This window comes from Marmota monax, unplaced genomic scaffold (assembly GCF_021218885.2).
Source record: "Marmota monax isolate L192 unplaced genomic scaffold, Marmota_monax_Labrador192_F-V1.1 WCK01_AAM20220418_F8-fsc00116, whole genome shotgun sequence".
Taxonomy (NCBI): domain Eukaryota; kingdom Metazoa; phylum Chordata; class Mammalia; order Rodentia; family Sciuridae; genus Marmota; species Marmota monax.
Window position 1 is genome coordinate 563,629 of NW_026695220.1, and position 23,120 is coordinate 586,748.

The 23,120-nt window shown below is 36.1% G+C and overlaps 1 protein-coding gene across 23 annotated transcripts in view; it reads right to left on the reverse strand.

Moving 5' to 3' along the window:
* Dst (dystonin) overlaps positions 1–23,120 on the reverse strand; it is a 451,671-nt gene that overhangs the window by 11,420 nt on the left and 417,131 nt on the right. For all 23 annotated transcript variants that reach the window (XM_058575217.1, XM_046432573.2, XM_058575215.1 and 20 more), the window contains 13 exons: positions 22,130–22,249; positions 19,482–19,651; positions 15,767–15,926; positions 13,064–13,258; positions 12,416–12,544; positions 10,181–10,324; positions 9,208–9,396; positions 5,277–5,406; positions 3,483–3,646; positions 2,606–2,768; positions 1,699–1,853; positions 1,450–1,524; positions 566–583 (listed from right to left, as the gene is read on the reverse strand). In XM_058575217.1, coding sequence (XP_058431200.1) covers positions 566–583; positions 1,450–1,524; positions 1,699–1,853; positions 2,606–2,768; positions 3,483–3,646; positions 5,277–5,406; positions 9,208–9,396; positions 10,181–10,324; positions 12,416–12,544; positions 13,064–13,258; positions 15,767–15,926; positions 19,482–19,651; positions 22,130–22,249 — 1,812 coding nt within the window. The remainder of the gene's footprint in view (positions 1–565; positions 584–1,449; positions 1,525–1,698; positions 1,854–2,605; positions 2,769–3,482; positions 3,647–5,276; positions 5,407–9,207; positions 9,397–10,180; positions 10,325–12,415; positions 12,545–13,063; positions 13,259–15,766; positions 15,927–19,481; positions 19,652–22,129; positions 22,250–23,120) is intronic.

Here is a 23,120-nt window from a genome sequence, read left to right on the forward strand (position 1 = left end):
TATATCTATTCAGAGGATGGAAAGCCCTAAATCAATCATTTAGGGCAAATGGAAAATAGCAGCCTTAAAAATAGCTGCCTGTTACTTGTGGCTGAATGACATGGAGACCTCTTAGTACTGGGTCTTCTCATGCCACTGCCTGATGCTGATCCTTCTCTGCCACTGTACACCATGCATCCTAAATAGTGAAACATAGAGATGTGTGGAGAATTAAATTTGTGTTCCAATGAATACTTGCATAAATATATACTTACAGCATTATTAAACAGGAGAATTGAAAATTACGTTTGTTAATAGTGTAGCCAACTATGTAACAATTCATTATCTGGTTTGCTTAAAAGTAATCTCCTCATTTGAGACACAAGGCAAAAAGGAATCCTGGATCAAGGACCCTTATAGCGCTGACAGAAACACCACGCCAACCAACAATGTAGTAGCTAGGGAGGCAGCATGGGAAGATTGGCCAGGGCAAGCTTTAAGGACTATGAATTAAAGGTAAAAAAAAAAAAAAAAAGAAAAAAGAAAAATCATTGGGCACTTGAGAATACATTCCACTGGTTTATACCTGATTTCCCAGGAAGAACTGATAAAAAAATGAAAAATGGAAGAAAGACACAATTAGTTCAACAGGAAACTTTCTATGTGACTTGAGAATACACACACACACTCACACTCTGGGCTTCTGGATATAGTATCTAGTTTAGAGATGTGCAGGTACCCAGGTCTCCCAACTTCAAACCAAATAACCAGAAAATTTCCTCTACAATTTTACTGAAAATACTGAGGATTTTAAATTTAAAGTTTGAATATACAAATGAATTTTTATCAATGTGAGAGTATAAAAAAGAAATAATGTTGCAGTTGTAAATTCACAAAGGGAAACTCAGCACATTTCCTATCTAGCTACTACATATAAGAGATGTTCCAAAAAAGAAAATTAAAAAAGACAAAATGATGAAGTCACATTGCTCTTCTGTTTTAATGAACCAGGTTGAGAGTTTGAATAAAAGCAAAAATTACTGTGTAAATGGAAAAAATATTGCCTCTTATTCATATTTATAAAAATGAGTCAACCTTTTTAACTTTGTGGTTATGCTTTGGAATAGCTTTTCTATTTGAAATCTGGAATTTACCTCTAATCAGAATGGTAATATGATTTATAAAATTGTGTGAAGCAACAACAGAAATATATGAGATTGGAGTGTTTTATTGTGAAAAATTTTCTCATTAAAAGTAATGTTCATGTTGCAAATGTCAAGGATACATCCTAATTAAAAAATGAAGGGTATCTCTACACAACTTAAAATAATAAAAGTAGAAGTTTCATATGCCATTAAATTTTGGTATGTAAAAATAATTAGGATTCCTGGAAAACAAGGCAGATCAAATGGTACACAAATTTCAATTTATATCCTTTAAAGGAACTATGAAGTTATTTGGAAAACTTACCCTGTACTTGTTATCACCAATCTGTTCAACTTGAAATCGTTTTGCACATTTACACTTAGCTACCTGCCTTGTCACCTGCCAAAAACAATGATGAAATATTCACTTTAAAGTTAATATTACACAGTGGAATCCTTACAACTTTGACACAAGAACTAAAGTGGAAATAAATAAAATGGTTGTATGAATTGCACATGATGTCCTGGCAGAACACACTATTATTTTTATAGGCAGTGGAAAGATAATGAGTACCTCATCTTCAATTTTGTCAGCATCTGTGACAGGTTTATATGCATCTTTATTTGGGTGAAGGGCTGCTACAAATTCATAGTAGTCAATGTATCCATCACCATCTCTGTCAAAGATGTCTGCGACTGCACTCATCTCCAGGCGACTGGTGGGGAACTCTAGAATTTTATAAAACGATAGTAAGAAGGTAACTTGTTAATTCTCAAGCCATTCTCCATTTCACATCCTAATCTCAGTGTGCCCTGGTTAGACAATCAGGTGATCAAATATGCAAAATGCTTTTCAAAAACTAATTTATATCATAACAAATGGACATTTGTATATGTGATCTGAAATTTATCTTTAATTAGCATTGGGGTGAATCAAAGGAAAGTGTTTCTGTAGTTGAAACTGTTTAACATTGGCAATTTCATATGGTTCAACAACTACCCTACTTAAGGAACAATTGGTTTGAAATTTACATTAAGAATAACTTCTAGCAGCATATGTTAGGGAAATTACACACAAACAACTGAAGTGTCAAACAAAAACCAAGATATTTTATGGGGTACTAATGTCTTATTAATGACAATGTGAATTATCATGAAAAATGAAAGGGACCTGCATTTATTGACTTCCTAATATATTATGCCAGGCAACACAAAAAAAAAAACCTAAAAATCAAACATTATGAAAATTATTACACTAGCAAGGACACAGCTTTAGTGAAGCGAAGGAACACATGTGTGGTCACACAACTAGTAAGCATACCCAAGTTCAGAACCACAGAGTTCCCCAGACACTTGTTTTGCATGGTGGTGACTTTCTAACAAGTGTAAAGGCAATGCTTTATTTGCTGGATCCACACTTTTACACTGTGCTCATTTGCCTAAAAATGACCCCAGTTAATGTCATGACTCCTGGCACTTACTTGAGGAAAGAATTCCATCAATGAATTCCTGCCGGGTGATCTTCCCATCCTGGTCTTTGTCAATTCTCCTGAAAAAGTCCATCACTCGAGATTTCTTGTGATTCATCCACCGCATATATTTTTTGCGCCAGATGTCGAAATCGAAGTTAGCAAATTCCCTCAGCTGAAAAGGATACAAGGTATCTGAGCTGGGTTAATGCTAAACTCCAACTGTATCTTAGACTATATGAATGGAGTTATTTCTAATGATTCTCCAGGTAATACACATCTCTCTCCCATTTCAAAGAAAGGTATGATCTTGCCAAGGGGGTTCAGAAACATTTTATCTGTGCTGTTTATTTCACTAATAAAATCCCTAAAAACTTAAACTGAAAATTTCTGATAACACCAAAGTCATAACAGTGGTCTGCTCCAATGTACCAGCACTAGTCCTGTGCATACTGAAAGCCACAGACCCACTTCAATACTTCTCACGTAACTCTATGCTCTGTCTCACCCCACACTGTCAAGCCACTCTCTTAACTTCCCTGGACATTTGAAAATTTTCCAGTTTCAGAACCTAAAACTCCCAATCTCAAGCCACAGCATATATTTGCCAGGCAGTACCACCAGCAAACATGTCAAGTTAGAGCCTTTCTTAAGAAGTCAGCTTCTCACTATTAAAACACGAGAGTATTTTACTTTATTGATTGCCTAAATCCCGATTCCATATATCAATTTTTTAATAAAAACATAGTCTTGGTATTCATTTTAGAAGCAAAACATGCACTCAAGGTGCAAGAGTTTGCTAATATGTGAGAAGATTGCAATTTTGGCACTGTGTCACAGTGAATGAAGGCAGGGGAACAACTTGGCATAGATACATGAGTTTCCATACCTCCTCTAGCCTGTCCAAGGCGTCATTGAGCTTTCTCCTCCTTTCCAATGCGAGGAGCCAGACTTGCTGCCATTTGCTCACCAGTAAGTTTACCCTGGGATTCTTAGTTTCAATTTGTGTTTGTGATCCAGAGGGATATAAGCTTGATGCTGGGAAGCGTTTTCCTGTAAAAATACAACTTTAGTTAGGATGGCAAGTTTCTAAGCATTCTGATAGGTGGTAAGGCTTGGCCTTTTTTTTGTTCCTAGCCAGGATGAGTCAACTTAATAACTGGGTAATGTAGGCAGAAATATTATAATTTAGATGGTACATAATGTTAAGATCTAAATCTGTATTACTTATTAAGGACCACATACTGTTCATGTACATTAGAGTCATAAATTGACAAGGGCATTTAAATATTAGAAAGTTCTCTCTAAAAATTTATGCTTAGAACATGCTCCTGTTTCAGTGGTAATGCCGCACCCTGTGCTCTTCCCCGTTGTTAACGTGAGAGAAAGAAATCTCATAGGCAGACACACATCTTAGAATCAGTTACAGCAAACCCAGCTGTCCTTCTTAGAGAATAAGGCTGAAAGTAGAGGAAGTGAGAGCAGGACATACCAGGCAGTCACCAGAGTCACAGCAAGTTGCTTTATTAATCCTAGTCAAGTGTGAAAGTATGTCCAGGACCCCAACTTTCTCCCAAGTCCATTTCCCACTGAGATTGTGTGTTTCCAGTGCACAGACTCTATCCAAGTTTCCTGAGTCACTCAAGTTATCTCCCTCTTTCTAGCCATTCTTCACAATTTTGTATAACTTCACGAAACAGTTATTAATTGTTGCATTTTCCTCATTTAAATAAATGGTTAAATGTGTCCTAGAAAAATTACTGGCCCAAGCTCCCATAGGATGTTAGTATCCAGGCTGAGATTTATATGGAACACTAGTATTTATTGAGTATTTAACTATAAGCCTGGAAGTACAATAAGCACTTTATAAAGATCAGCTCATCTAATTCTCAATGCAGTCCAAAGAAGTTAAAATCATCCCCTTTCACAGAAGAGGATAGTGATGCTTAGAAGGAGTTTAAATAATCTGTCTGAGGTTATGTCTTCCAATTGGTAAGTGGAGGGGGCAGCCAAGGAGCCTGCCTGCAGTGCTCTCAGTCACTTTACCTGGTCTCTTCCTCATGTAATATAGTACTTACAATAGCTCCGACCCCACTTTAAAAAAAAAAAAAAACAAAAAAACAAAAACAAAGACACCACTCACACACAAAATATGCAATACAAATTGTGCTTTTTTTTTTTTTTTTTTTTTTTTACATATTCTCCAAGCTATATTATTTTTAAGGTCATTTGGGGGGACTCAGATTGTCTGAGAAGTAGTAAATAGAACCTGAAGTCATAAGAACATGGGCAAAATCTATCAGATTGCTGGTCACTAATGAACAATTAGATTATGAAGTATACCCAGGTTATGATCACTTTTGTTTCATTCAACATTAGTGCTATTTATATAGAAGAAAAATGACACAATTCAAAGGAAGTGATGGTTTCTGTACTTATGAATTTTTCTATTTTATTCTAGTTAATCTGAAAGATAAACTTCAAGCACAGTGTTAAATACAGAAAGCTAGGCAGAGCAATTTCTTTATTTTTCAACAAGTTGCCACAATGCTTGAGCCCATGTATTCTTTCAAGAAATATTTTATAATAGAGTGCTCATGTAGAATCACTAAGTGCTCCAAAATTTCAAATGATGCAATTTTATTTAACCATTTTCATTTCAAAGAAATTGACCACTGCTTACTTCCGGTTCGTCCCTTATCCAAGACTGGAATATGGGATTGTAACGAGGAAGGATCAGCTCCTCTCCTCTTATAGGTCTTGGTGACTTTATCAACATCAGGCTGTTTTCTGGTCATTTCCTCCATGAAGGTCTGAAATGAAAGAAATGATGTCAATTAAAGAAAAGTACATTAGATTAAATTATCATTAGGAATGAACAAAAAACAAGGGTCAAAGGGCCAGGCTATTATTTCTGAAGAAGAATAAATTACCATGTCTTACCTTTAAGTGAAAAAAATATCTAAACTGGCATAAGAAAGTATTTACTAATGTTCAGAGAATGCAAAGTGTTATAGCCAGCAAAGACAATAAATTAAAAACAAAAATAATTTGTTGTAATTCAAAGGCCAAATATAGGAGCAGTTGTGTGAATGAAATAACCTATCTGTTCACCAACCAAGTTCAAGCTTTCAAGTTCTTCCACAAGAATTTTTTTTCCCCCACAAGAATTTATATTGAGCATTTGTCCTAAGGAACACCCCAGCTAACTGGTTTCTTTGAGGCACATTTCACCTACACATTTGGAAGACTTAAGTTGCCTGTGATATATAGTGATATAAGGTATCCACATTAACTGTAGATATATTAAAGTCATAAGCAAGCTATTTCAAGGAGGGTGAAAGTGAACCAAGTGAAGATATATTACAGTTACATTTCTTGTCACTTCTCTCAGGCTTATTATTATTACTGACTAAATATTCTAATATCTGGAATATGTGGCAAAGGCTTGAGGTAAGGCAGAGACTGATAAAAAGTGATGGGGAGAAGGCAAGGCAGACAAGAGTGAAAAGGGGAAGTAAAACACATTTCTGGAATATTTATCACATTGAAAAGCTCCACTTGAACACCTCTGTTCCCAAAGAACATGACCTGAGGCACTTAGGATCATTCCACATGTTGATACCTCAGATTTTCATCAAGATATAATAATGGCAATGTTGACAGCTCAACCCATTGACTGACATTCAGTGTTTCTCCTGTAAATGCTATCAACTAAACAAGCTATAAATCAGTGAGTGTGATGCCCATCCTTTTCTCAATTAAAACAAGTGAGATGTACAGAAGAAGTAATTTGTCAAAGACAATGCATTCCTTTTAGATGTGATTGCTGGGAGCCATTAGCCAAGTAGGTATGACAATTTCCTTGCCAGCGTACCCCATGTTGCAGTGACATTGAATGTAGGTGACCTTGCTCAAGGACCAAGGCAGATTAGGGTGTTCCTGGTTTAAGATAATCGGGTTTAGGGCGTTCCCGGTTTGGGTTCCAGGTTTAAGATTATTCCTGCTGGGAATAGGGCGTATCCTGCTGCCTGAGTTCCCCTTGAGTTCTCACAGGATTCAGACAGTATATTTTGGGAGACAGAAGCCCAGTGGAGGTGGATTTGGGCAGAGAACGTGGATTTCCCCAGAACGTGATTGTAGAAGGCTGGTGTGAGTTCGGGAATAAAGAGTTGCTGTTTGAATCTACAAGCTGTGTGGTGGCTCGTGTTGTGTGCCCAGCCAGACTGCGGCATTTGTGCCCAGCCAGACTGCGGCATGTGATATATTTGGAGATTTGATGGTCATCTTGGGAGACGGATAAAATGCCAACACAAAACAATAAAACAAGTACCAGTTAAAGCCAAGGATTTGAGTGAAACTGCCAAAAGACAGAGCAGACTGAAAGGAGTAGAGAACTGAGGAAAAGCTGCAGGAGAAAGAAGAGCTGGCACTGGGAAGACAAAGGTAGTGCAGGAACCACTGTGAGACAGTGTCACCTGGGAATAACTTCACAAAAAGCAAAGAAAAAAGGCTTTGCAAAGTCCAGTGGGTAGCTGTGAAGAGGAGTTTTAGGCCCAGCTGACTGGAGCTACGGAGTATGTGCTTCTTGTAGAAATAGAGAAAGCAATCATGAAATTCATATGGAAAAATAAAAGACCCAGAATAGCAAAAACAATGCTAAGCAGGAAGTGTGAATCAGGCGGTATAGCGATACCAGACTTCAAACTATACTACAGAGCAATAGTAACAAAAACACCATGGTACTGGTACCAAAACAGGCGGGTGGACCAATGGTACAGAATAGAGGACACAGAAACCAATCCACAAAACTACAACTATCTTATATTTGATAAAGGGGCTAAAAGCATGCAATGGAGGAAGGATAGCATCTTCAACAAATGGTGCTGGGAAAACTGGAAATCCATATGCAACAAAATGAAACTGAATCCCTTTCTCTCGCCATGCACAAAAGTGAATTCAAAATGGATCAAGGAGCTTGATATCAAATCAGAGACACCCCGTCTGATAGAAGAAAAAGTTGGCTACGATCTACAGTCGGTGGGGCCGGGCTCCAAATTCCTCAATAGGACACCCATAGCACAAAAGTTAATAACTAGAATCAACAAATGGGACTTACTCAAACTAAAAAGTTTTTTCTCAGCAAAAGAAACAATAAGAGAGGTAAATAGGGAGCCTACACCCTGGGAACAAATCTTTACTCCTCACACTTCAGATAGAGCCCTAATATCCAGAGTATACAAAGAACTCAAAAAATTAGACAATAAGAGAACAAACAACCCAATCAACAAATGGGCCAAGGACCTGAACAGACACTTCTCAGAGGAGGACATACAGTCAATCAACAAGTACATGAAAAAATGCTCACCATCTCTAGCTGTCAGAGAAATGCAAATCAAAACCACCCTAAGATACCATCTCACTCCAGTAAGATTGGCAGCCATTAGGAAGTCAAACAACAACAAGTGCTGGCGAGGATGTGGGGAAAAGGGTACACTTGTACATTGCTGGTGGGACTGCAGATTGGTGCAGCCAATTTGGAAAGCAGCATGGAGATTTCTTGGAAAGCTGGGAATGGAGCCACCATTTGACCCAGCTATTCCCCTTCTTGGTCTATTCCCTAAAGACCTAAAAAGAGCATGCTACAGGGACACTGCTACATCGATGTTCATAGCAGCAGAGTTCACAATAGCAAGACTGTGGAACCAACCTAGATGCCCTTCAATAGACGAATGGATAAAAAAATGTGGCATTTATACACAATGGAGTATTACTCTGCATTAAAAAATGACAAAATCATAGAATTTACAGGGAAATGGATGGCATTAGAGCAGATTATGCTAAGTGAAGCTAGCCAATCCCTAAAAAACAAATGCCAAATGTCTTCTTTGATATAAGGAGAGTAACTAAGAACAGAGTAGGGACGAAGAGCAGGAGAAGAAGATTAACATTTAACAGAGATGAGAGGTGGGAGGGAAAGGGAGAGAGAAAGGAAATTGCATGGTAATGGAAGGAGACCCTCAGGGTTATACAGTGGAGGAGGTAGAGAGAGAGGAGGGGAGGGGAGGGGAGAGGTGGGGAGGGGGGAGGGTGGAGGATGGGAAAGGCAGCGGAGCACAACAGACACTAGTATGGCAATTTGTAAATCAATGGATGTGTAACTGATGTGATTCTGCAATCTGTGTATGGGGTGAAGGTGGGACTTCATAACCCACTTGAATCAAAGTGTGGAATATGATATGTCAAGAAATTTGTAATGTTTTGAACAACCCACAATAAAAAATTAAAAAAAAAAAACAAAAAACTTTTTAACTGATCATAAAAGCATAAAATTTCATGTACAAATATTTTATGTACATATTTATGGATACCCATGCCATGTTCTAATACTTGCATACTAAAGTTTATTAGTTTTTAAAGTGAAAAAGCTTTAAATATTTTGATAAAAATATCTATAAGATTTATATAACTTAAGTAAAATATGAAGAGCATGAAAAAAAAAAAAAAGAAGTGAAGGTAACAATCACAAAGCAATCTTTTAAGATGCATCACAGGAAAAGGAAGAAAACAGTGGAGGTGATGACTACCAGGGGTTAGGATTAAATTTATTTTACCTGATGTTCTGCAATGAGGGCTTTCACCTCTTCAATCTCCTGGGGGATGACTTCTTTATCCTTATCACTTAGTGTTGTTTCGGCCCATTGCAACCAAGCCAGCAAAGCTTCCAACAATTCCTGTTTAGCAATGAGCCCAGCCAGAGCACTTGCCAATCTTTGCTGATGTTGCTTTGCCCAGGCCAGTACCTGTTGGAGAAACAGAAATTTCTTCCAACTTAGTGAATAATTATATTGATATACAATAAACACCTTTTTAATATGAGGGTAACTCATATTAAAATGAGGGTAACTCTGGGGTAAACCCAAAATGCTTCCAATCTTTCTAGTCCCCTTTGGTGGCATGAAGACCCAGCCCAAGGAGGTTAATGGGAGCTCTCTAGGATGTTTGTCATCTTTGGCAGTTTAAACCTGTCTATCAATCACCTAGGCTTTCTTTTGCTTTCTAATTTAAGTGCAAATATGCATTCTCTGAAGGATCAAATATGCTTATTTCATGTAGTACTAAGTGGAAATAAAAAATAGTTAAGGGCTGAAGATGCAACTCAGTGGTATAGAGCTTGCTTAGCACATGCAATCCCTAAGTCCAGTCCCCACTACCACCAAAAAAAAAAGGTGAGAACTGAAGTAGAGTTAATTTACATTATACTAATTATTTAGTTAATTTAAATTATACTAATTCACTTCACAAGTATATATTGCTCTGAATCCCGGAAGTGAGAAAAAATGTTTTCCAATGAACCAAATATCAGCCTCTTAAGGTTATGGGGACATATCTGCAAATTCCTTTAACTTTTAAAAGAAAACTGAATTTCAGAAACTGATAGTGCACAAAAGAAAGCATTTTAAGGAATAATTTCCATGGGGAGGCCTCACTTTCCCATGCTGGCAAGTGCATCTTAATAGCTAAAATTTCCCACACCCTCAAATCTCTGAGCTACTGTTCCTGTGAAGATATATGAAACATACTGACCTCCTCGAACCTGGCCCGGATGATTGTTATCCAGTGCTTAATAGTGGTGATGGAGTCAGGGTGGCAAATGGCCAAAACAGCATCACCCATACTGGTGGCTTTATTTAATTCAGCTCTTTTTTCTTCCAGTTTCTTCATGAATTCCTACAACAGAAACAAAGACTTCAGTTAGCTGTTGGCACTGGATGAAAACAAAACTCTGCTGCTGTTTATTTACTGTTAGGGTTAAACAAATAAACAGGAACTTCAATTGTTTATTCACAGTTGGAAATAATCCACTAATTAGAGAAGAAAGGGGGGAAATGATAAATTAAGTATTTTCTAACATGTATGTCAAAATATAAGTACAAGATAATGTGTCATGCTTTATTGACAATGTGCTCTGATAACATGACCTACCTTTTTCATATCCTAACCTACTTTAAAAAATATTTTAATTTTCCCCAATACAGTCCTTAAATGAAAGAGTAAAAAAAAATAACTTAGTAGGAAGAGAAAACCATAGGTCAATAACAACTGTACTTCCCGAGGAAAACAGAGAGATGACACACTTCTAATTAATCTATGCCCTCAAAGAGCCCCAAACCAGATGGGAGGGACCACTCCCTGCCACACTGTGCTCTTCGGATCTAGTCTCAGGGTTACCTTAGTGGTTGGTAATTACATGGGAAAGCTTGACATTTTTAGAAATTGGATTATACTAAGAAGTCTTTAGTCCTGGTGCCAAGAAATTAAATTACACAATCTGTTTTTCTTTGGTGAATGTGGAAAGGGAAGCAGTGAAAATGAACAAGAATGAATAATGCTACTGTAAAATAGTATTACTAATAAACACTTCATAAACTTACAGGTAATTCCATGCCATTTATTTAAAGATTTAGTTAAAACTATTATAAAATAATCTGTTGTAAAAACCACTCCCCCTACTCTGGTGACTTGCTTACTAGTCCTACTGTGAGGGCAGCGATACCAACAGGTGCCCAGCAGATACTGCTACTCTGACATCCAAACCCTAGTACGTTAGTGGACCTCAGTGCTGGTTGGTGGTCAGCTCACAGCAATATAATACAACCTAGATTTTTAAAAATATTGAGCTGAATCAAAAATTTATAATAAATTTGATGTAGTTGTCCTATTCTTTAAGTTAAGCCTCCAAATTTAAAAGTTATCTACTGCATTTCATTCCTCCAGACAATGTTGTACAAGTTTAGTGCACTTTTATTAATGACAAGGCAATATTTCATTGCTACAGGTTAGCCAACTCCTCTTTGAGAAAGGGTATTAATTAAAATAAGGAGTCTCTTATAGATGATGTAATCCATGTTAAAGTGGAATTAATGATGATATAGTTCCACCCTGACCTTGAAAGGCAAGGTTATTTAGTGGTGTTAAAAAGATCCTTTAAAGTTAATAGGAAATGCTGACATCAACACTACTTTGAGTATTTGCACTGCAAAGTCCTGACTTAATGAGTCAAAGGTTAAAAAACATCTGTTAAGAGCAATTTGGACCATTCTCTTAAGAATCTTGTTAACTCCATGCATCGACATGGGAAAGATCTTGGCTTGAAAATTCAATGGCCAGATTTTAACTTGGTTAGTTATTCAACCATCTATTTACTTAGGAATTTCATTTCTTAAATTTATAATTTAAAAGATATAAATATATAATCCCAGCACTTACTTAATATGTTCTACAAAAAATTTTAAAAGGTTCTTGATTAAAAACAGAAGTCAGAGAGGCTTAAAAATAAAATTCAAAGACTTTAAATTTTACTAAATTACTTGTCTTGTTTATAAACATCCAAATTATTGATTTGTAATTCTACTGGTATAATTTTATGAATGCCAAACTGCTCTTTGAGGAAGTTTCATTCTTAAAATCTACATAAAAGTGCAGTACAATGAACTAATTTGGGTAGGAAGCCAAATAACTCCCTAAAAAGATCAATGTGCTTCCTACAAGGCATGAAACACAGTGACTAATTCTAGAGTTACCACTTTCTCTAATGAGGAAACAAAAAGACAGCGCACATGTATGAATGTATGTGTATGGGGACACACGTACATAAGCAAAGGATGGAGATACAATCTCAAATGTACCAGATGTTTATTAATTCTCAGGAAGGAAAATATTCATGTACTTGATATTTGTAATCCTGAGCCTATTTTCTCTACTTTATTTGATTTTTTCTCATTTAGTTTTAGTTTTACTGAACATTTAGAAATTACTTACTTTATGCTGATCAATGAGAGTCCGGAGAGCATCCTCATCATCTGGGAGAACACCATGGAAACGCAGGGTTTGCTCTGCCTCGGCCAGCCATTCCAAGAGGGCATGTACCACAGAGTGAAATTCTTCTGCCTAACAATTCAGACAGACACACATACAGACACACACACCAAGCAAGATTTCCAAATATGTCTGTTAGTAAAATTTGCAGAATTGTATAGTAGATTCTTCCCCTCAATGAAAAAACAAGTCTTAAATTTAAATGGATTAATTATGTACATTACTCCCATTAAACAGATAAAGATACCTAGTGCTGCATTTTATAAATATAAGAAAATATCTCATATATCAATAAGGCCTATATGAAGAATAATTCACCAATTTCACAACTTGGTTTTAAATGGATGGCAGTCCATTATACGTTCAAGCTGAAAAATTACTCAAGCAGCACTTTGAGGTGAAGATTAGTAAACCTCCCTTTGCAATTAATTTAAAGTCTTGAGAGAGGGCAGAGGAGAGGTCAAGGCAATGAGGCTACTAGACTGTCCATATTGAGAACAGAGGATCCTCACAGTTATTTACTAGAGCCATTTTTGTTGAGGTTTCAATACTTTTCTCATAACACCCAGTTATTATCTGCATGATTTTTACCTGACGCAGAGCTGCTTCTAATCTTGTCTGCTTTGATATAGACAGGGCACACACAGTCTCCCAGCGCGTGCTTAATTCCTGCATCTGGACCTTGACCCAGGAGGAGTCATCCCGGCTGCCTTCTATGAGCTCTCGGGCTGAGCGCTTCAGTGCCTGCACACTGCTGGTCCTCTTCCCCAGTTCTTTTTGGAAAACCTGAGAAGAGCAAATTTTGTAAATTAATTTTAAAGCCTCAACAGTAACATGCGCTATCTGAAACATGTGCATAAAACAATACATACAGACACATAAGACTCACAATTCAATAACCATATTTTTGACAAATCTTCAGAGGTTAAGAAATGACCAACTGCTTGTATTTGAACACCAAGAATGCAGCCTTTTTAAAATATTTTCTTTTTAGTTGTAGTTGGACATAATACCCTTATTTTATTTATTTATTTTTATGTGGTGCTGAGGATTGAACCCAGGGCTTCGCATGTGTAAGGTGAGTGCTCTACCGCTGAGCCACAATCCCAGCCCGGAGAATGCAGTCTTATATATATTTGTTTAATCTTGTAATATTTTTATGAGGGAAAAAAGATATGCATGCCTTGTTTTTTTTTAAATAAGATACTGGATTTAAATAATGGCCGTCAGTATTTACTTCAATTATATACACAGATGCATCAAATTTCTTTTTTCTATGATTCTTTTGATAGGATGTCCCAATTCCTCCCAAATTATTAGTGTGACTGCCACATGCATGCTGGCCACTGCATTACTCAGGGGACACAATGAAGAGACAAATGAATGACTAAGTAGTCCTGATGAACATCATGGAGGTCTCCAAGATAATGATGGGGAATCCACAGGGAGTTGACAAGTAGTCCTTTTTGTTTCGTTTTTATAGAGCACCTTTGTCTTTATGGCACCTATCCTAAATAAATTCATATTCATTCAAGATGATTCAATTTTTATTTACTATATTAGAGGAAAAAGCTTTTAAGTTTTTTTTCCCCCTTCCTAATTTTGATGAACTTCTATGTGCCAAGCGGTAAGTTGGTTTCTTTTGGCCACAGATTTATCTAGGAATTTCCAGGATTCTTTATTTCTGATCTAAGAGTCTATATATAAAAGTAGAACTTTCAAATAACCAACCTTCTGGCTACAATAAAATTAATTTATTTTTCAAATAATCCCCCCAAATGAACATTACCATTGGGTATATCTGTGTGTTTCTATTTGAGACTCAGATCAGTCACAAAAGGGAGCCCATCCAAGAATCCAAACACAGTATAGTTAATTCTTTGATTTTACTCAACCACTGTTAAACGACATGTGTCTGCAGACAGACGGTACACACATATGTACTGAACACACACACAAGCACTGAAGGGACAATATCTAAACATTCCATTTGTGATGAAACTAGTCCCAACAGTTCTGATTAGAGTTTCCAATGTACTTTTATTGAAATTTCCTGAGCCTTCCAATTGTATTACTAATGCTAAATGATTAATTCATTCTTGGTGATCTTTAACGTATAAAAAAATTGGCAAGTGTCTAGGGCAGTAAATATTTAGACAGTGAGTTTATAAAAATGGCATTATGTAAAAAGTAACATTATACTATCCATTACTCACTAAATGAGTTCCAAGAAATGGAAAAGTTTGTATTAATCATGCACAAAATGTTTGTTTCAATATAAGCAAAGCAATGTAATTTTTAAGATTTGTAATTTTTGTAGGCCTTGTCAATGTTCCTTATTTATTCTTTAATTTTCTAATATAATAAACTCTCTTTAATGGGTATAATCATAGACTAGAAACAGAAAAGGAAAAAAATATGACAAGGAACCAATTATTTTAAGAAGGACAGGTAAATCAAAATAGGGAAACATAAAGAGAACATTTAAAAATGTATACATTTTCTGAACTAAAAAAATCACAACAGGAATTAAGTCAGAGTGTTGTAAGATATTTGTTCAGAAAGTCAACTCTAATAACATAACCATTCTATATTAGTACTATGTTTCATGGTGTTTCCAAGGTTAAGCTGTATTATATCGTTTGATCATAATTTAGGAACTTACACTACTATCAGCTGGGCACTTCAAATATATCTTTGCATGACAGTTTAACATACAGATCAGGAGATTGCAAGCAAACCAATTATCTTGAAAAAAAATAATAAATCCCTCATAGCACATGCTGGTGATTCATAAATTGCTATAGTTCAAGGGACAAGGTTAAAACAGCTTTTAAAAAAGAAGGGCTTTAATCATGACCCCCACGGATCATGTCACAAATCTGCACATTTATGCAATGACCTAGTTCTGGGTCACTGAACAAATGATTTTAAATTTTATTATATAATTATTTAGATGAACAACTAAAGATAGTAAAACATGCTTGAAACAGGGTTTAAAGCACAAAAACAAAAGTATTTTACCAATAACTCAAGTAATTTTCCCCTATCACCTTTTTGGTTTTTGTTTCGGTACATGCCAGGCAAGTGCTCTACTACTGAACAACATTCCCAGTGCTCCCCTAGCACTTTTTTAGTTGGCTTCCTGATTTCTGCTCAGAAGTACACAAATTTCAACAACAAAGATAGTGATGTACTATGACACAGTCTCCTGATTTTAAAGGGCTAATTTAAGTGGTATACTCCCCTCTAGACTCAGAATAAGCAAATGAGATATAATGTCCCAGAAAATACCTTGTGATTATCGATTAGATTCATCACTAAATCAATGTCTCCATGAACGGGCTGGTCTTCTGCCAGCTGGGGTTCAACCCTATACAACCAATCGATGAGGGCCTGCAGGGCATCTGTGAATTGTCCAGAAAATAGCAATGCTTCCTCCAATTTGTTCTGTCTGGGGAAAAAGGGTAGAAAAATTACTCTGAGAACAGAAGAGCTGCCTTAACATGTCTGAACACGTAAAGTTTATTTATGCAGGGTGAGTGGTATTCAAGAGAAGGGACAATATATAGGTATTTACTGCTGTTTCTTTACTTTCCATAAAACATAAAAATAAAAAAAGTTATAAAAGTTTTGTTATTACTTAAATATTCCTGACATCTGTTCCAGGAAAATTCCATTACCATAAACTTTGGAAATTAATGATTTTTTGAGTTTCTTCCTAAAAACATGCCTTCATAATTTAAAAAAGATTTTTAAAAATTTGCTTTAGGTGGTCAGACAATAAACTTGACTGTTTTAGTATGCTGTTCTATGAATTTAAATACATGTACAGATTCATATTACCATCTCCATAATCAAGATACCGTTTCACCATTCCCAAGCCCCTCATGCTCTTTCCTTATAGTCACACCTTGCCCTGGCATTCACTGCTCTGTTCCTCATCACTGTAACTTTTTGCCTTTTCAGAAATGTTAAAACAAAATCATTTATATGACATTGCAAAATTGATGTCCTTTTGAGCTGGAAGAAGAAAAAAAACTAATACTGTAAAAACTTATTGTGAAGTTCTGTAGAACTGAATAATCTTTATTATTATTATTATTATTATTAAGACTTGAATTTTGCCAAACAAACCTTTCGGAAATAAAAAAGTGAAAGGAAAACATAACATTTGTTAATTTATGAGTTGTTTGAAACAGGAACAGTTTCTAAAAATCATGTACAGAAATTTTATTTAAAAAATATACATCAAAAAGCAAAGAACATAAAATTCACATAAAAGATGCCATTCATCCCTGAAAAAGTATGTGCGTACATACACACACACACACACACACACACACACACAATTTGTATGTACATATGTAAAAGGGCAAAAATATGCTAAAGGAGATCAGAAGGAAAATTCCAACAACAAAAACTAAATTTTCAGGGGCCCTGGATACAGGTTGAGGATCCCTGATCCAAAAATCTAAAATCCAAAAATGTTTCACAATCTGAAACTTTGTAAGGAAAAATGCAATGCCACATGTAGAAAATTCTATACCATGACACTTTATGGCAAGCTCAATATTATTACAAAACACTACATCAGGCTATGTGTATAAGGTATATACGAACCAAAGAATTTCATGTCTAGATTTGGGTCCCATCCCTAAGATATCTCATTCTTTAAATGCAAATATTCCAACATCTAAAAAACTTCTTAAGTACTTCAGATATGGTATACTCAACCCTTTTGGCAAAAACAACTAAAACTAAGGCTCAACAGAAAGCTTTAAAACATTTACAAGATATTTGAACTCTTGTACTTTGTACTTTCTTAAGTACTCCGAATTTTTGAAATAAGTCTTGTACCTTCACAAAAGTGTAATGAGAAAGAGGGAGACTGGAAAGGGGTGAATGGAGGCTGAAGAGAATGCTGGGGCCAGATCAGTAGTGCCTTGGTTGCCACATTAAGGAGCCTATGTTTTATCCACATCCAACAACAAGGCCCTGAAGGGCATGAAGCAGGAATGATAATATCCCATTGCATTTAAATAAAAAAAAATCATCCTAAGTAGCTCCATGGAGGTTAGATGAAAGGAGGGATAAAGCAGGTTTGGGGAGACCAGTCAGAGCAGTTTGTGTAGTCAAGTGTGAGTGAGATGACAGAGACTGGGGAAGGTATCTTTTTTTTTTTCCCCTTCTAATGAGTAGTTAAAAATAAAGAATAATGAACAGCAAAGCCTTCTCAGAACAGGTGCTCTGTGAATGGATATTTAGGACAAGCAGATGTCCCTTAGGCAAAGAAGTTATCTAAGGTCCCTATAATGTCCCTGCAAAGTACCACTAAGTTCTGTTTGAGGGAGGTCTACAAAGTAACCAAACTGCCTAAAGGACATCGTACTTTCTTTTTTAAGTTTATATGATTGTGGAATGCATTACAATTATTATTACACATATACAGCACAATTTTTCATATCTCTGGTTGTATACAAAGTATATTCACACTAATTCTTGTCTTCATACACGTACTTTGTTGTTGTTTTTTTTTTCATACACGTACTTTGGATAATAATGTCCATCACATTCCACCATCATTTCTAACCCCATGCTCTCTCCCTTCCCCTCCCACCCCTCTGCCCTATCTAAAGTTCATCTATTCCTTCCATGCTCCCCCTCCCTACCCCACTATGAATCAGCCTCCTTATATCAAAGAAAACATTTGGCATTTGGTTTTTCGGGGATTGGCTAACTTTACTTAGCATTATCTTCTCCAACTCCATCCATTTACCTGCAAATGCCATGATTTTATTCTCTTTTACTGCTGAGTAATATTCCATTGTGTATATATGCCACATTTTTTTAATCCATTAATCTACTGAAGGACATCTAGGTTGGTTCCATAGTTTAGCTATTGTGAATTGTGCTGCTATAAACATTGATGTGGCTGTGTCCCTGTACTATATTGTTTTTAAGTCCTTTGGGTATAGACCGAGGAGAGAGATAGCTGGGTCAAATGGTGGTTCCATTCCCAATTTTCCAAGAAATCTCCATACTGCTTTCCATAGTGACTGCATCAATTTGCAGCCCTACCAGCAATTTATGAGTGTACCTTTTCCCCCATATCCTCACCAACACTCATTGTTGTTTGTTTTCATAATAGTTGCTATTCTGACTGGAGTGAGATGAAATCTTAAGAGTAGTTTTGATTTGCATTTCTTTAATTGCTAGCAATGATGAACTTTTTTTATATATTTGTTGACTGATTGTACATCATCTTCTGAGAAGTGTCTGTTCAGGTCCTTGGCCCATTTATTGATTGGGTTATTTGTTTTTTTTTGGCGTTTAGATTTTTGAGTTCTTTATATACCCTAGAGATTAGTGCTTTATCTGACGTGTGAAGGGTAAAGTTTTGCTCCCAAGATAAAGGCTCTCTATTCACCTCACAGATTATTACAGATTTAATACAATTCCAGTCAAAATCTGAATGACATTCCTCATAGAAATAGAAAAAGCAATCATGAAATTCATCTGGAAAAATAAGAGATTTTTATTTTAGCAGGAAGCGCGAAGCAGGTAGCATCACTATACCAGAACTTAAATTGTACTATAGAGCAATCGTAACAAAAACAGCATGGTATTGGCACCAAAACAGACTGGTAGACCAATGGTACAGAATAGAGGACACAGAGACTAACCCACAAAATTAAAATTATCTTATATTAGACAAAGGTGCCAAGAACATGCATTGGAGAAAAGATAGCCTCTTCAACAAATGGTGCTGGGAAAACTAGAAATCCAAATGCAACAAAATGAAATTAAACCCCTATCTCTCACCATGCACAAACCTCAATCCAAAATGGATCAAAGACCTAGGAATAAAACGAGAGACCCTGCGTCTAATAGAAGAAAAAGTAGGCCCTAATCTCCATCATGTGGGATTAAACCCCAACTTTCTTAATAAGACTCCTTTGGCACATGAATTAAAATCAAGAATCAATAAATGGGATGGACATCCTACCTTTCCACAGATTTTCCACATATGGTATCCCACTTGTCTCTGAGTTCACTCAGCATGTTATCCAGCTTCAGGTTGTCATCAGCTAGGGTGGTTTTCTCCTTCAGAGAACGGCCAGTTCGGTTGGTGGTATCATAGACAGAATGCTTGGCTCCAAGGGATTTCTGAAACTCCTATATATTTAACAAGAAAACAATGTGCATATCTACTTGGGACTAATAAGCAAAATAGATAAAAGGCACTAAAGAGGCATCCCTGACAAATGGAGTCTCTGAGCCAAGATGAAGGGGAAGTAAGAATTGCCCCTCCAGATTCTCATGTTTGGGCCCATGGCTTATGCCATTCTCACCATTTAGGAAGCCTATATACTTTCTCTCTGGCTATACAAAGCCCTATCTATATCTTAGAACATCTACAGATTGCTCTTTCAGAATCTAATGGCTACATTGCTAACATGACATCTTACCTTGCTGCCTTTTACACTGTTAGACTTTCATGTTTGTGTATGTACACATCTCTATGTGTGGAGGGATGAGTTATATTCTTTCTACATAGCTCAACTATAAGCATTTACAGACCAAAGGAACTGTCTTTGCAAGTCTTTCGTTATCATTTTATACATAGTAGGTATTTGTAAGTGTTTAATAGAAGGCTAGGAAAAAAAGACAACTGCCATTGAATGTACAACCTCGTAGATGGAGAAGAAAGAAAGGTCAATTTAATGGGTAGCTTACAACCTTACAAAATATCAAGGCAATTATAATACAGTGATTCTCAATTCAGGCAGCACACTAGAATCACACTAGGTAGCAAAATGCTCTGTGAATGTAATTTTCTCACATAATCTCAAGGTTAACAATGATCTAATAAGATTTTATTGCCTTTAAAAGTTAAACTTTAAATGTCCTATTACAAGACAAAATAGTATATTTTTTAATTTATTTTGAGACAGGATCTTGCTAAATGGCCCAGACAGTTCTTGAATTCACCTGCCTCAGCCCCTGAGTAGTTGGGATTATAGGCATATATCACCAGGTTGCATTTTTTTAAAATGTAATTTTAGTTGTAGATGGACATAAAAATTTTTTATTCTACTTATTTTTGTGTGGTGCTGAGGATCAAACACAGGGCCTTACACGTGCTAGGCCAACACTCTACCACTGAGCTACAACACCAGCCCCCAGGTTGTTTCTTTATATAATTTATATATTATATATTTGTAGCTGAACACAATTCACTTATTTATTTATTTTTATATAGTGCTGAGGATTGAACCTAAGTACCTCACACATGCTAGGCAAGTGGTCCATCACTGAGCCACAACCCCAGCCCCACAAAATGTATTTTGAGGCAACTACATCTGGAAATTTCAAAGTATTAAAATAATTATAATATCATGCTATTTCTATAGTTTATTATTCTAAATGTTATTTTTTCATGCATTCTGAACAGAATGCTTGTGTTTATTAGAATCACGGTATTGATAAAGGCTTTCTTCACACGGTAAACACATAATATTACAGCCGAGTATTTTTAAAAGACAAAAGTCCCCAAATGATGAATAAATACAAAAGACTTCTTTGAAAATTAATAATGGACTACCTTGAAATGTGTCTTGAAGAAATAGCTGACTTTGGCTACAGACAATATGGGGCAAAACAAAGGATCTGTTAGATTAGTTCTGTGCATTTTCTTTATCTGGGATTCTCTATTATGCAATATACTTTCATAACACTACAAGTCCTCCATGTTCAAATTCATAAAAGGCATTCTATCTTGAGAAACAGGCTATTATTTTTCCATCAGAGGGGAAGGATGGAAGGTGCTGTTCACTGTCACTGTGTTTCCAAGATTGGATGTGGCAGCTCCCCACCTGCCAGCAGAACAAACCCTCATAAGCCCTCATTCAGCCAAGAACAGATGTTCAATGTGTTTCCTCCAGGCATCCTCTGGTCTTGACCCTGTGAGCCTAGCCCGCCTGGGTGAAAATGATGGCCAGAATTTTCTGATGATGAACCTGACGCTGCTCCTAATTTTTCCAACCTTTTAAAGTTATCAATGTTTTAAGCAGTGATTTATAGGTAGATGCCTAAAACTGTAAAACTGTTTGCAAGAAACCAACTCTCCTTTTACCCACATCCTCACCCTCACGGTTGGTGATCACTTTACAAACAGAACTGTAAACAGACACAAATGCAAGAGTTGGGTAGCAGGGCATGTGAAAATCGAAATGCCAATGTCAACATTCAAACCACTACAAATTCTTTATGCATTTTAGACTGCAGAGGAAGTCTAGTTTTATTTTATTTTATTTTTTTCTTTTTGGTAATGCTGGCCATCAAACCTAGGATCTTGCATGTGCTAAGCAAGTGCTCTACCACTGAGTCACATCCTTAACTCTCAGTTTTAATTTTGTATTTTTTTAAAGCAATTAACTCTTGAATCATTAATATAACAGTCACTAAAAGTAAAGACATTATTGCTGCCTGACTCACATCAAATGCAATTGGTTTTAAATTTGACATAAATTCATACTGGGTGGGCTTTTTTCTCTAGTGATGAATAAATACATAATCAAGTAAGAATCTAGATGTGATATTGAAATACATAATGATGTATTGCACAATATGCTTTTCTAATGATAGACCCACCTTATGCTGTGCAAGCTGTGTTTTTATTTTATCTGGATCATTGGCAATTTCCAGTTCAGAATCCAAACACTTTTCTGACTCTTCCAGCCATTCCATTAGTTTAGTCCAAGCTTCATGGAACTGTAAAAGAAATTCACATCTTTGTCCAGAAATTTTTGAAAATACTGTATTTGATATCTAGCATATTTTAAAATAGAAATTAATATTAATGGACATATTGAATATCATTCATTCAAAATTTCCCTTGAAGAAGAAAAAAGTAAAGCTTTCTCCAGAAAATTACAAAATGTCTGGACACTGCTTGGCATTTATGTTTGTACCCCATGGTAATTTTGTTGTAACCCATTCAACACATGGACATGAACAGAAATAGGAACAGACCCAGTTAAGGAGCTCCAGGGAGAACTTCCTTTTTCCTGTTCTTTATTTTTGCTCAATAATTAACACAGATTCTCATAAAATGTTGTTTGGTCTTTTTGTTGTGTTGTGCTGTGTTTTGTGGTCCACTGTGGTCTCTTGACACATGTGGATTTACTTCTAAGGTGTTTAATTTCTTCTTTTCTTTAATATTTATTTTTTAGTTGTATTTGGACACAATACCTTTATTTTATTTATTTATTTCTATATGGTGCTGAGGATTGAACCCAGGGCCTTGCACATGCTAGGTGAGCGCTCTACGACTGAGCCACATCCCCAGTCCCAGGTGTTAAACTTCTAATGTGTTAAGAAAAAGGAAGGAAAGTGGAGGAGGAAGAATAAAGCTTGGAAATTGGTTTTTAAAAGTAACAAGAACAAAAAGAGGCATTGTATTCCTACTTACCATAAAGATAATTCCACATCTTCATTTGTGCTAACAAAATTCTCATATTAATGCCTGTGTCTCACATACTGATTTTATATGTACAAGCACCCACAATATTTCAGTTCTAACAAAATATAATTCTCACACTCTGGAGATACATATTTTTGGTTTCAGCCAAGGTCTCTTTTC